General features: G+C 53.9%; 1 protein-coding gene across 1 annotated transcript in view; it reads left to right on the forward strand.

Moving 5' to 3' along the window:
* Positions 1 to 2,897: 2,897 nt before the first annotated feature.
* LOC129694970 (monocarboxylate transporter 10-like) overlaps positions 2,898 to 13,942 on the forward strand; it is a gene marked incomplete at its 3' end in the record, with an annotated part of 75,974 nt that continues 64,929 nt past the window's right edge. Inside the window, 1 exon segment of the mRNA XM_055631710.1 lies at positions 2,898 to 3,212. Within this exon segment, the coding sequence (XP_055487685.1) occupies positions 2,921 to 3,212 (292 nt within the window).

Consider the following 13,942-nt stretch of genomic DNA (forward strand, 5'->3'; position numbering starts at 1 on the left):
CTGGATAGACTTGGTTTATACTCTCTAGAATTTAGGAGATTGAGAGGGGATCTTATAGAAACTTACAAAATTCTTAAGGGGTTGGACAGGCTAGATGCAGGAAGATTGCTCCCGATGTTGGGGAAGTCCAGGACAAGGGGTCACAGCTTAAGGATAAGGGGGAAATCCTTTAAAACCGAGATGAGAAGAACTTTTTTTCACGCAGAGAGTGGTGAATCTCTGGAACTCTCTGCCACAGAGGGTAGTTGAGGCCAGTTCATTGGCTATATTTAAGAGGGAGTTAGATGTGGCCCTTGTGGCTAAGGGGATCAGGGGGTATGGAGAGAAGGCAGGTACGGGATACTGAGTTGGATGATCAGCCATGAACATATTGAATGGCGAATGGTGCAGGCTCGAAGGACCGAATGGCCTACTCTTGCACCTAATTTCTATGTTTCTATGTTTCTATGATCCAATTTGTGATCCCAGCTACAAAGACAGATGTGTACAGCAATCCGTTCTTCCCCCGCACAATTAAAGCATGGAATAATCGCCACCCAACTTTAGTTACCCAACCAGACGCAACTACATTTAAAGTAGCTCTTTCTTCCCAATAACCCTTTCTGGCTTAATCCCTCCCTTCACCACCTCCAGTTTAAATTCCATTTGGAATATTTTGGAGGATCAAGACAGCAAGAAACCAAGAACCTGCACCTATTGTCCATTGAGAACCAGAGGACATCGGTTTCAGATGATAGGGGGGAAAGATTTAATAGGAACCTGAGGATTAACTTTTTCACACAGTGGGTGGTTGTATGGAACGAGCTGCCGGAGGAGGTAGTTGAGGCAGGGACTATCCCAACGTTTAAGAAACATTTAGACATGTACGTGGATAGGACAGGTTTGGAGGGATATGGACCAAACGCAGGCAGGTGGGACTAGTGTGGCTGGGACATGTTGGCCGATCTAGGCAAGTTGGGCCGAAGGGCCTGTTTTCCAGACTATATCACTCTATGATTCGAAAACAATATGGGAAAAGGGCCCTTTGGCACTCAGTCTAAATTGTGTCACAATAAACCAAACTAAACTAAATATCTGTGCCAAATATGATGCATGAGCAACTCTTATTTATAACCATATATAACCACATAACAATTACAGCATGGAAACAGGCCATCTCGACCCTTCTAGTCCGTGCCGAACACGTATTCTCCCCTAGTCCCATATACCTGCGCCCAGACCATAACCCTCCATTCCTTTCCCATCCATATAACTATCCAATTAATTTTTAAATGCTAAAATCGAACCTGCATCCACCACCTTCACTGGAAGCTCATTCCACACCGGTACCACTCTCTGAGTAAAGAAGTTCCCCCTCATGTTACCCCTAAACTTCTGTCCCTTAATTCTCAAGTCATGTCCTCTTGTTTGAATCTTCCCTACTCTCAATGGGAAAAGCTTGTCCACGTCAACTCTGTCTATCCCTCTCATCATTTTAAAGACCTCTATCAAGTCCCCCCTTAACCTTCTGCGCTCCAAAGAATAAAGCCCTAACGTGTTCAACCTATCTCTGTAACTTAGTTGCTGAAACCCAGGCAACATTCTAGTAAATCTCCTCTGTACTCTCTCTATTTTGTTGACATCCTTCCTATAATTAGGCGACCAAAATTGTACACCATACTCCAGAATTGGTCTCACCAATGCCTTGTACAATTTTAACATTACATCCCAACTTCTGTACTCAATGCTCTGATTTATAAAGGCCAGCACACCAAAAGCTTTCTTTACCACCCTATCTACCTTTTGCCTGCAGGTGATCCATATCTCCATTATCTGCATATCCATGTATCTATCTTGTCTGTGGTATGTGCCTCCACCACCACCCTCTGTAGCTGCCAACCCCAACAACCCAACCTCACTGCCTGCCCACACACACACACCCTCACCACCCCTGTGCCGGTCCAGAGCGGCCCTTCGGCCCATTGCGGCCCGGCCCGCCCCCGGATAGCCCCGCCCACACTCTGACCGACAGCCCCCGCGGCCAATGGCAGGGCTCGGGGTGACGTCAGCGGCCAATGGGCGGCGGGCGCAGGGAGGGAGGTCCCGCCCCCGAGTTGTGATCATTTAAAGCGGAGAGAGATACATAGAGGGAGTGGGGGGCTGGGGAGACAGAGACAGAGACAGAGACAGAGACAGAGACAGAGACAGGGACAGAGACAGAGACAGAGACAGAGAGAGAGGCAGAGACAGAGAGAGAGAGAGAGGCAGAGAGGCAGAGGCAGAGGCAGAGGCAGAGGCAGAGGCAGAGGCAGAGGCAGAGGCAGAGGCAGAGAGGGGGGGAGACACACAGAGGGGGGAGAGACACACAGAGGGGGGAGAGAGACACACAGAGGGGGGGGAGAGATAGATAGACACACAGAGGGGGGAGAGAGACGAGAGGGAAGGAGAGAGAGAGAGAGAGAGAGAGAGAGAGAGACACACACACAAGGGGGGGGGGGGGGGAGACGGTGAGCAGAGAGCTAGAGAGAGGATAGGAAAACTGAAAGAACGTAGAAGAGAGTCAACAGATAAAACTGGGTAGACAGAGAGAGGAGGGGGAAGGCGAAAGGTGACAGGGGAAGTGAGGAAGAGAGAAAGGGGAGGAGAGAGGAAAGGGGAGGAGAGAGGAAAGGGGAGGGGAGAGGGGGGAAGAGGAGAGGAGAGGCTGGGCTGGCCTGGCCTGGGGCAGTGAGTGTGAGCCGTGTCGGCAGCAGCAGCAGCAGCAGCAGTACATGGGACAGGGGCAGTGACTGGGCTGGGACAGGGGACCGGGACGGGGACGGGGACGGGACAGGGGACGTGGCTGGGACAGGACGGGGACGGGACCCCATGCTGGCCGCTCTCCCCGGGTCGGGCTGGGCTGGGACAGGACAGGACAGGGGGTGAGTCAGTGGGGTGAGCAATGAGGGAGAACCCGGTGCCGGGGTCCGGGGAGGGGGAGAAGGAGCAGGAGCGGCTGAAGGGCGAGGATGGGCAGCAGCAGCCGGCGTTGCCGCTGTCCGGGCAGGGGGTGGAGGCCGGGGACGGGGACGGAGCGCTGCCCCCTGAGGGAGGCTGGGGCTGGGTGGTCATGTTCGCCTCCATGTGGTGTAACGGCTCCGTGTTCGGCATCCAGAACGCCTTCGGGCTCATCTACCTCTCGCTGCTGCGGGACTTCGGCGACGAGAAGGACGAGCACCGCCAGTTCAAGACGGGTAAGGGGGCCGTGGGTAGACGGGGCAAACGCCACAGTACCCCTACCCCCTTGTCCCTGCACCCCCACCCCTTGTCCCTGCACCCCAACCCCCCTTGTCCCTGCACCCCAACCCCCCTTGTCCCTGCACCCCAAACCCCCTTGTCCCTGCACCCCAACCCTCCACCCCCTTGTCCCTGCACCCCAACCCTCCACCCCTTGTCCCTGCACCCCCAAACCCTTGTCCCCTGCACCCCCAACCCCCTTGTCCCTGCACCCCTCCACCCCTTGTCCCTCCACCCCTTGTCCCTCCACCCCATACACCCTTGTCCCTGCACCCCCACCCCTTGTCCCTGCACCCCCAACCCCTTGTCCCTGCACCCCCAAACCCCTTGTCCCTGCACCCCAACCCCTTGTCCCTGCACCCCCAACCCCCTTGTCCCTGCACCCCTCCACCCCTTGTCCCTCCACCCCTTGTCCCTCCACCCCTTGTCCCTCCACCCCATACACCCTTGTCCCTGCACCCCCAACCCCCTTGTCCCTGCACCCCAACCCCCTTGTTTCCTGCACCCCAACCCCCTTGTCCCTGCACCCAACCCCCTTGTCCCTGCACCCCAACCCCCTTGTCCCTGCACCCCCACCCCTTGTCCCTGCACCCCCACCCCTTGTCCCTGCACCCTCACCCCTTGTCCCTGCACCCTCACCCCCTTGTCCCTGCACCCCAGCCCATTGTCCCTGCACCCCAGCCCATTGTCCCTGCACCCCAGCCCCTTGTCCCTGCACCCTCCACCCCTTGTCCCTGCACCCTCCACCCCTTGTCCCTGCACCCCCAACCCCTTGTCCCTGCACCCCCCAGCCCCTTGTCCCTGCACCCCAACCCCTTGTCCCTGCACCCCCAACCCCCTTGTCCCTGCACCCCCAACCCCCTTGTCCCTGCACCCCCAACCCCCTTGTCCCTGCACCCCCACCCCCTTGTCCCTGCACCCCAACCCCCTTGTCCCTACACCCCAACCCCCCTTGTCTCTGCACCCCAACCCCTTGTCCCTGCACCCCAACCCCTTGTCCCTGCACCCCCAACCCCCTTGTCCCTGCACCCCCACCCCCTTGTCCCTGCACCCCAACCCCCTTGTCTCTGCACCCCAACCCCTTGTCCCTGCACCCCAACCCCCTTGTCCCTGCACCCCCAACCCCCTTGTCCCTGCACCCCCAACCCCCTTGTCCCTGCACCCCCAAACCCCTCCAACCCCACCCCCTAATCCTCCATGTGTGTATATAAGTATATATTTATTTATATGAACAAGTTCAGTGTGCGTATATCTATATACTCTGTATATATCTATATAGTCTGAAGAAGGGACTAGACCCGAAACGTCACCCATTCCTTCGCTCCATGGATGCTGTTGTGCCTCACCCGCTGTGTTTCTCCAGCATTTTTGTCTACCTTCTATATCCATAGTGAATTTTTTTACATTCCTTATTATTTACAGTACCATGTTTACATATTCTGTTGTGCTGCTGCAAGTAAGAATATCATTAAAAGTATCAATATCAAGTCCGATGTGTTCTATCTGGGACATATGTCAATAAAACAGACTTGACTCGACCACTTGCCCCTACACCCCCACCGAGCCCTTGCCCTGCACCCTCCCCCCCCCCCCCCCCCCCCCCCCCCCCCCCCCCCCCCCCCCCCCCCCCCCCCCCCCCCCCCCCCCCCCCCCCCCCCCACCCCCTCCCCCCCCCCCCCCCCCCCCCCCCCCCCCCCCCCCCCACCCCCCCCCCCACCCCCCCCCCCCCCCCCCCCCCCCCCCCCCCCCCCCCCCCCCCCCCCCCCCCCCCCCCCACCCCCTCCCCCCCCCCCCCCCCCACCCCCCCCCCCCCCCCCCCTCCCATTCCCCTGTTCCTGCACCACCAAAGCCCTGCTAACCTGGGTTATAGATTCATATTGCACAGAAATGGGCCAACTTGCCCACACAGACCACCTGTCCGTGTTGGTCCCATATCCCTCCAAACCTGTCCCATCCATGCTCTCATTCAAATGCCTTTTCAATGCTGTTATAGTACCAGCCTCCTCTGGCAGCTCGTTCCATATTCACCACCTTCTGTGTGGAAAAAGTTGCCCCTCGGCTTCCTAATTAAATCCTGTCTTAAACCTTTGTTCCCTGGTTCTTGATTCTCCTGCTCTGGGTAAGAGGCTGTATATTTAACAGGACACAGAGTGCTGGAGTAACTCAGCGGGATAGGCAGCATCGCTGGAGTAACTCATGGAAAGATGACATTTCTTCAGACTGAAGATGGGTCCCAACCCAAAACGTCACCTATCCATGTTCTCCACAGATGCTGCCTGACCCGCTGAGTTACTCCAGCACTCTGTGAAACGTCACCTATCCATGTTCTCCACAGATGCTGCCTGACCCGCTGAGTTACTCCAGCACTCTGTGAAACGTCACCTATCCATGTTCTCCACAGATGCTGCCTGACCCGCTGAGTTACTCCAGCACTCTGTGAAACATCACCTATCCATGTTCTCCACAGATGCTGCCTGACCCGCTGAGTTACTCCAGCACTTTGTCTTTTTGTGCATTATCCAGCATCTGCAGTTCTTTGTTTCTACACAGTATATTCATTCTATCTATTTCCCTCGTGATGTTATAAATGTTGTCTGATGTTGTTGGGGGCAGGGGCATTAATTCTGTGCATGTTACTACCTGTTGTTTAAGAAAGAACTGCAGATGCTGGAAAAAAATCGAAGGTAGACAAAAATGCTGGAGAAACTCAGCGGGTGTGGCAGCATCTATGGTAGATGCTAACTCAGCGGGTGTGGCAGCATCTATGGTAGATGCTGCCTCACCCGCTGAGTTTCTCCAGCATTTTTATCTACCTGTTTTGTTTAGTTTATATTTTACTTTGGTTTACTAGATCTAAAGCCAAGTATTTCCCCACTCAATATGTGGAGCGGTGATCGTCAGTTTGTCTTGACAGTGGCTTGTGCAGTTTGCTTTCATTCCCGCGGTGTGAATTGCATCATGCACTCAATGGGTAATGATGACACATGGCTGCAGAGCCGGTGAGTTTACATGACAGGCGAGTGAGTCCTTGTAAAGCAAGCAACGGGACGACTGCTGCCTCATTGTTCCCGAGAACTGGGTGAGATCCCGACTGCTGTGTGGATAATAGACGATAGGTGCAGGAGTAGGCCATTCGGCCCTTCGAGCCAGCACCGCCATTCAATGTGATCATGGCTGATCATCCCCAATCAGTATCCCGTTCCTGCCTTCTCCCCATATCCCCTGACTCCGCTATCTTTAAGAGTCCTATCTAGTTCTCTCTTGAAAGTATCCAGAGAACCGGCCTCAATCGTCCTCTGAGGCAGAGAATTCCACAGACCCACTGCTTTCATAGCAAAAGGATTTGAGTATAGGAGCAGGGAGGTTCTACTGCAGTTGTACAGGATCTTGGTGAGACCACACCTGGAGTATTGCGTACAGTTTTGGTCTCCAAATCTGAGGAAGGACATTATTGCCATAGAGGGAGTGCAGAGAAGGTTCACCAGACTGATTCCTGGGATGTCAGGACTGTCTTATGAAGAAAGACTGGATAGACTTGGTTTATACTCGCTAGAATTTAGGAGATTGAGAGGGGATCTTATAGAAACTTACAAAATTCTTAAGGGGTTGGAGAGGCTAGATGCAGGAAGATTGCTCCCGATGTTGGGGAAGTCCAGGACAAGGGGTCACAGCTTAAGGATAAGGGGGAAATCCTTTTAAAACCGAGATGAGAAGAACTTTTTTCACACAGAGAGTGGTGAATCTCTGGAACTCTCTGCCACAGAGGGTAGTTGAGGCCAGTTCATTGGCTATATTTAAGAGGGAGTTGCATGTGGCCCTTGTGACTAAGGGGATCAGGGGGTATGGAGAGAAGGCAGGTACAGGATACTGAGTTGGATGATCAGCCATGATCATATTGAATGGCGGTGCAGGCTCGAAGGGACGAATGGCCTCTACTCCTGCATCTAATTTCTATGTTTCTATGTAACACGCCTTTCGTGACATTTGAGTGCCTCCAACTCCATTTCATTGTCGTTTGTGTGAGAGAGAGAGAGAGAGAGAGAGTCCAGGGACACTGCCATCTTCTACCAGTTAATGAGTCAGCCCAAAGTTTATCGTCTACGACCGTTTCCTCGAAGACCTTGACAATGTGTACAAACCAAGGCTACACTTTTTCCAAAACTCGTTCCTCTTCCAGTCGCCGGCTCCTGTCTGGAATGCTGCATGTTCCCGATGGCCTTGTGAAATGAGGGATTCTTCAAAGCTTTCCAATTGCCCCCTGGATACATAAGGAAGGGTAGTCACAGAGTGATACAGTGTGGAAACAGGCCCTTCAGCCCAACTTGCCCACACTGGCCAACATGACCCAGCTACACCAGTCACAGAGTGATACAGTGTGGAAACAGGCCCTTCAGCCCAACTTGCTCACACTGGCCAACACGTCCCAGCTACACCAGTCACAGAGTGATACAGTGTGGAAACAGGCCCTTCAGCCCAACTTGCCCACACTGGCCAACATGTCTCAGCTATACTAGTCCCACCTGCCTGTGTCCGGCCCATATCCCTCTAAACCTGTCCTATCCATGTACCTGTCTCATTGTTCCTTAAACATTGCCTCAACTACCTCCTCTGGTAACTTGTTCCATACACCCACCACCCCTTGTGTGAAAAAGTTAACGCTCAGATTCCTATTAAATCTTTTCCCCTTCACATTGAACCTATGTCCTCTGGTCCTCGACTCCCCTCCTCTGGGCAAGCGGTTATACACAAGTCATGTCGGGTTGCATCACAGCTTGGTTTGGGGACAGCTTTGCCCAAGACTGCAAGAGATTGCAGAGAGTTGTAGATGTAGCCCAGTCCATCACACACACCACACTCCCCACCATTGTAGATGTAGCCCAGTCCATCACACACACCACACTCCCCACCATTGTAGATGTAGCCCAGTCCCACACACACCACACTCCCCACCATTGTAGATGTAGCCCAGTCCATCACACACACCACACTCCCCACCATTGTAGATGTAGCCCAGTCCCACACGCACCACACTCCCCACCATTGTAGATGTAGCCCAGTCCATCACACACACCACACTCCCCACCATTGTAGATGTAGCCCAGTCCATCACACACACCACACTCCCCACCATTGACTCCATCTACACTTCACGCTGCCTCGGGAAAGCAGCCGACATCATCACTGACTTGTCCCTGTCCCACCCCGGTCATTCCTTCTTCTCCCCACTCCCGTCCGGCAGAAGGTACAGAAGCTTGAAAGCGCGCACCACCAGACTCAGGAACAGCTTCTTCCCCTCTGTTATCAGGTTTCTGAACGGCCCTTCCATAAGCTAGGGTACTGTCCGATTCACCTCTACCCCATTGTGGACATTGGACTTTGTCTGTGGAACAATGCTGAGAACTCCATTCTGCACTCTGTATCTACCTACCTTAGTATGTAGGCTGGTGCTAGTGTATGGATATCGGTGGTCGGCACGGACTTGGTGGGCCGAAGGGCCTGTTTACAGTTGAAATTGAGTTGAATTGCAGTAAATTTGTTTGTAAAATCAGAGTATAACTGCTACAAGAAGCAAAGTGGAAAAGCACGTGACAGACTGCACACTCATTATTGTGAAGTACTAAGCTCATCTTTGGCCTTCCTGCTACAGGAAGGAGGTCGTTAAGCTGGAAAGGGAGCAGAGAAGATTTACAAGAATGTCCCCCGGACTCGAGGGCCTGAGTTGTAGAGAGTTTGGGAAGGCTAGGACTTTGTTTCCTGGAGCTTGGCAGGGTGAGGGGTGATCTTATAAAGGTGTCCAAGATCAAGAAGAGAATAGCGGAGTCAGGGGATTTATGGGGAGAAGGCAGGAACGGGGTATTAGATAGATAGATAGATAGATAGATAGCCTTTTATTGTCATTCAGACCGAAGTCTGAACAAAATTGCAGCAGTCATACATATAATACCATACAATAAAACAACAATAAACACATATTAACATCCACCACAGTGAGTCCACCCAGCATTTCCTCACTGTGATGGAGGCAAAAGTCTTAGGTCTGCAGTCTCTTCCCTCCTCTTCTCCCTCTGCGCTGGGGCGATATGCCCCCCCCCCCCCGGGCGATGTTAAGAACAGTCCCGCGGCTCAAACACCGCGGCCCGGGGTGGTTGAAGCTGCCGCCCACCAGTTCTGCAGACGCAGCCGCTGGCCCGTGGCCGAACCCCGGACTCAGGCCACCGCCGCCAGAATACCGTCCCAGCCACCCTCACGTGAGTACTGTGCCGTCTTCAGCCTCGGGCTGGGCCACCCCGACATGGGCGCCGAACCTCCCCCGGACCGGGCCGCCCCGACTTGGGCGTCGCTTCTCCCCCCGGACCGGGCCGCCCCGACTTGGGCGCCGAACCCCCCCCGGCCCGGGCCGCCCCGCCTTGGGCGCCGAACCCCCCCCGGACCGGGCTGTCCCCGACTTGGGCGTCGCTTCTCCCCCGGCCCGGGCTGTCCCCGACTTGGGCGTCGCTTCTCCCCCGGACCGGGCCGCCCCGACATGGGCGCCGAACCTCCCCCGGACCAGGCCGCCCCGACTTGGGCGTCGCTTCTCCCCCGGACCGGGCCGCCCCGACATGGGCGCCGAACCTCCCCCGGACCAGGCCGCCCCGACTTGGGCGTCGCTTCTCCCCCGGACCGGGCCACCCCGACATGGGCGCCGAACTTCCCCCGGACCAGGCCGCCCCGACTTGGGCGTCGCTTCTCCCCCGGACCGGGCCGCCCCGACTTGGGCGTCGCTTCTCCCCCCGGACCGGGCCGCCCCGACTTGGGCGTCGCTTCTCCCCCGGACCGGGCCGCCCCGACTTGGGCGCCGAACCTCCCTCCTTCTGCCAGCGCCGCACCTTCCCGAGCTTGGGAGCTCGTTCCACCCTCGGGCTGGCCGCCCTCACGGGAGCGTCCCAACCTCTTCCAGCCCTGAGCCGGACCACCCTCACGGGAGCGAGCTCAGAGCGAGTCCTGACGGTGCTCTGCCTCCGCAGCCTCGAGGTCGTCAGCTCCGTTAGGCCTCAGCACAGACGGAGGCAGAGAAGGGGAATACGACAAAAAGGTCGTATTCCCCCGCAGGGAGAGACTGCAAACCCCGTTTCACCCCCCCCCCCCCCAAAAACACAAGCTAAAACCAAAAAACTAGACTAACCAAAACAAAATAAACAACATAAAAAACACAAAACAACAGGACTGCCGGTATTGATTGGGGATGATCAGCCATGATCACATTGAATGACGGTGCTGGTTCGAAGGGCTGAATGGCCTACTCCTGCACCTATTGTCTATTGTCTAAGATAGGATGAATGTGTCTATTACCCAGCGTAGGGCAATTAAGAACCTGACATAGGTTTAAAGTGATTGGGATGAGAGGAATTTCAATCAGAGGGTGATAGACAATAGGTGCAGGAGTAGGCCATTCGGCCCTTCGAGCCAGCACCACCATACAATGTGATCATGGCTGATCATTCACAATCAGTACCCCGTTCCTGCCTTCTCCCCATATCCCCTAACTCTGCTATCTTTAAGAGCCCTATCTAACTTTTTGTTTTAAAGCATCCAGAGAACCAGCCTCCACCGCCCTCTGAGGCAGAGAATTCCACAGACTCACAACTCTGTGTGGGGGGGAAAAGTGTTTCCTCGTCTCCGTTCTAAATGGCTTACTCCTTATTCTCAAACTGTGTGGCCCCTGATTCTGGACTCCCCCAACATCGGGAACATGTTTCCTGCCTCTAGCGTGTCCAAACCCTTAATAATCTTATACGTTTCAATAAGATACCCTCTCATCCTTCTAAATTCCAGAGTGTACAAGCCCAGCCGCTCCATTCTCTCAGTATTTGACAGTCCCGCCATCCCGGGAATTAACCTTGTAAACCTACGCTGCACTCCCTCAATAGCAAGAATGTCCTTCCTCAAATTTGGAGACCAAAATTGCTCACAATACTCCAGGTGTGGTCTCACTAGGGCCCTGTACAACTGCAGAAGGACCTCTTTGCTCCTATACTCAACTGCTCTTGTTATAAAGGCCAACTTGCCATTCGCTTTCTTCACTGCCTGCTGTACCCGCGTGCTTACTTTCATTGACTGATGAACAAGGACCCCCCAGATCCCGTTGTACTTCCCCTTTTCCCAACTTGACGCCATTTAGATAGTAATCTGCCTTCCTGTTTTTGCTACCAAAGTGGATAACCTCACATTTATTCACATTAAACTGCATCTGCCATGCATCTGCCCACTCACCCAACCTGTCCAAGTCACCCTGCATCCTTATAGCGTATGGCTATATGGACGTATTGCCAGAAGACGCAGTTGAAGCGGATAATAATATTTAAAAGGCAGTTGGGCAGATACAGGGAGGGTGGTGGGTATATTGACAAACTGCCAGTGGAGGCCCTTGTGGCAAGCGTTAAACAGCATTGAAAAGCCACTTGGACAGGTACATGGATAGGAAAGGTTTAGAGGGAGGGATATGGGCTAAACATGGGCTGGGTGGGACTAGTGTAATGGGGGATCTTGGTTGGCATGGATCAATTTGGCTAAAGGACCTGTTTCCTTGCTGTCGTACTCCCTAACTCTTTGAAACTCAGTGTAATATTGTTGTGGTCGACTTCGAAACACAGCACCATGTGGTATAGACAGAGAGCTCCAGCCAAGCCAACATACTGAGAATTTGGCAGTCACAGAGCTCTGATGCTTTTCATTGCTAGTGGATGTTGTGTCTAACAAAGACCCCAATGTTCTTACAACTTGTTTTTGTATTGTGTCAAACAGCATGGGAGTAGGCCATTCACCCCCCCCCATCCATGCTAACCCAGTGGGCTGCTTTCCATATTCACAATATCATGTGATAGGAACAGAATTAGGCCATTTGGCCCATCAAGTCTACCCCGCCATTCAATCATGGCTGATCTATCTCTCCCTCTCAACCCCACTGTCCTCCCTTCTCCCCATAACCCCTGATACCCGTACTAATCAAGAATCTATCTATCTCTGCCTTTAAAATATCCACTGGCTTGTGGCCTCCACAGCCGTCTGTGGCAATGAGTTCCACAGATTCACCACCCTCTGACAGCACAGTGGCAGAGTTGCTGCCTCGCAGCACCGGGGACACGGGTTCGATCCCGACAACGGGTGCTGTCTGTACGGAGTTTGCACGTTCTCCCCGTGACTGCGTGGGTTTTCTCCGAGATCTTCGGTTTCCTCCCACACTCCAAAGACGTGCAAGTTTGTAGGTTAACTGGCTTGGTGTGTGTGTGTGTAATGTTGTCCCCAGGGTGTGTCGGATTGTGTTAGTGTGCGGGGATCGCTGGTCGGTGCGGACTTGGTGGGCCGAAGGGCCTGTTGCCATGCTGTATCTCTGAACTAAGCTAATAGAACATGGGACAGTACAGCACAGGGACAGACCATTCAGCCCACAATGTCTGTGCCGAACATGGTGCGCAGTTAATCTAATGACGCTGACGTCTGGTCCACTGCCTGCACGGGATCCATATCCCTCCATCCCCTGCATATCCATGAGCCTCTCAAACGCCACTATCGTATCTGCCTCCTCCACCACCACCCCTGGCAGCGCGTTCCAATGATCTCCCGGTGGCTCAACACTTCAACTCCCCCTCCCATCCCCACATTGATCTTTCTGTCCTGGGCCTCCTCCATTGTCAGAGTGAGGCCCAGCGCAAATTGGAGGAACTGCACCAGGTATTTCGCTTGGGCAGCTGACACCCCAGTGGTGTGAACATTGACTCTATAACTTCAGATAGCCCTCACAAAAACTTGCCCTCGCATTCGGGGGGGGGGGGAGGGGGAGTTTCCCCTCAATCTCCAATGTTTCAGGGGCTAATCGCTCCATCCTGCACCTGGACCATAACCTCCTGTGCAATGATACTATGGATAAATGCAATTGTCAAACTCAAGTACAACGGGTTCTGGGGGTCCTTGTTCATCAGTCTATGAAAGTAAGCATGCAGGTACAGCAGGCAGTGAAGAAAGCAAATGGCATGTTGGCCTTCATAACAAGAGGAGTATAGGAGCAAAGAGGTCCTTCTGCAGTTGTACAGGGCCCTGGTGAGACCACACCTGGAGTATTGTGTGCAGTTTTGGTCTCCTAGTTTGAGGAAGGACATTCTTGCTATTGAGGGAGTGCAGCGTATGTTTACAAGGTTAATTCCCGGGATGGCGGGGACTGTCATATGCTAAGGGAATGGAGCGGCTGGGCTTGTACACTCTGGAGTTTAGAAGGATGAGAAGGGATCTCATTGAAACATATAAGATTGTTAAGGGCCTGGACACGCTAGAGGCAGGAAACATATTCCCGATGTTGGGGGAGTCCAGAACCAGGGGCCACAGTTTATTGTCTAATGGCGGGGAGTGTGGTGTGTGTGATGGACTGGGCTACATCTACAATGGTGGGGAGTGTGGCGTGTGTGATGGACTGGGCTACATCTACAATGGTAGGGAGTGTGGTGTGTGTGATGGACTGGGCTACATCTACAGTGGTGGGGAGTGTGGCGTGTGTGATGGACTGGGCTACATCTACAATGGTGGGGAGTGTGGTGTGTGTGATGGACTGGGCTACATCTACAATGGTGGGGAGTGTGGTGTGTGTGGGACTGGGCTACATCTACAATGGTGGGGAGTGTGGCGTGTGTGATGGACTGGGCTACATCTACAATGGTGG

The sequence above is a fragment of the Leucoraja erinacea genome, unplaced genomic scaffold, assembly GCF_028641065.1.
Source record: "Leucoraja erinacea ecotype New England unplaced genomic scaffold, Leri_hhj_1 Leri_87S, whole genome shotgun sequence".
Classification (NCBI taxonomy): Eukaryota; Metazoa; Chordata; class Chondrichthyes; order Rajiformes; family Rajidae; genus Leucoraja; species Leucoraja erinaceus.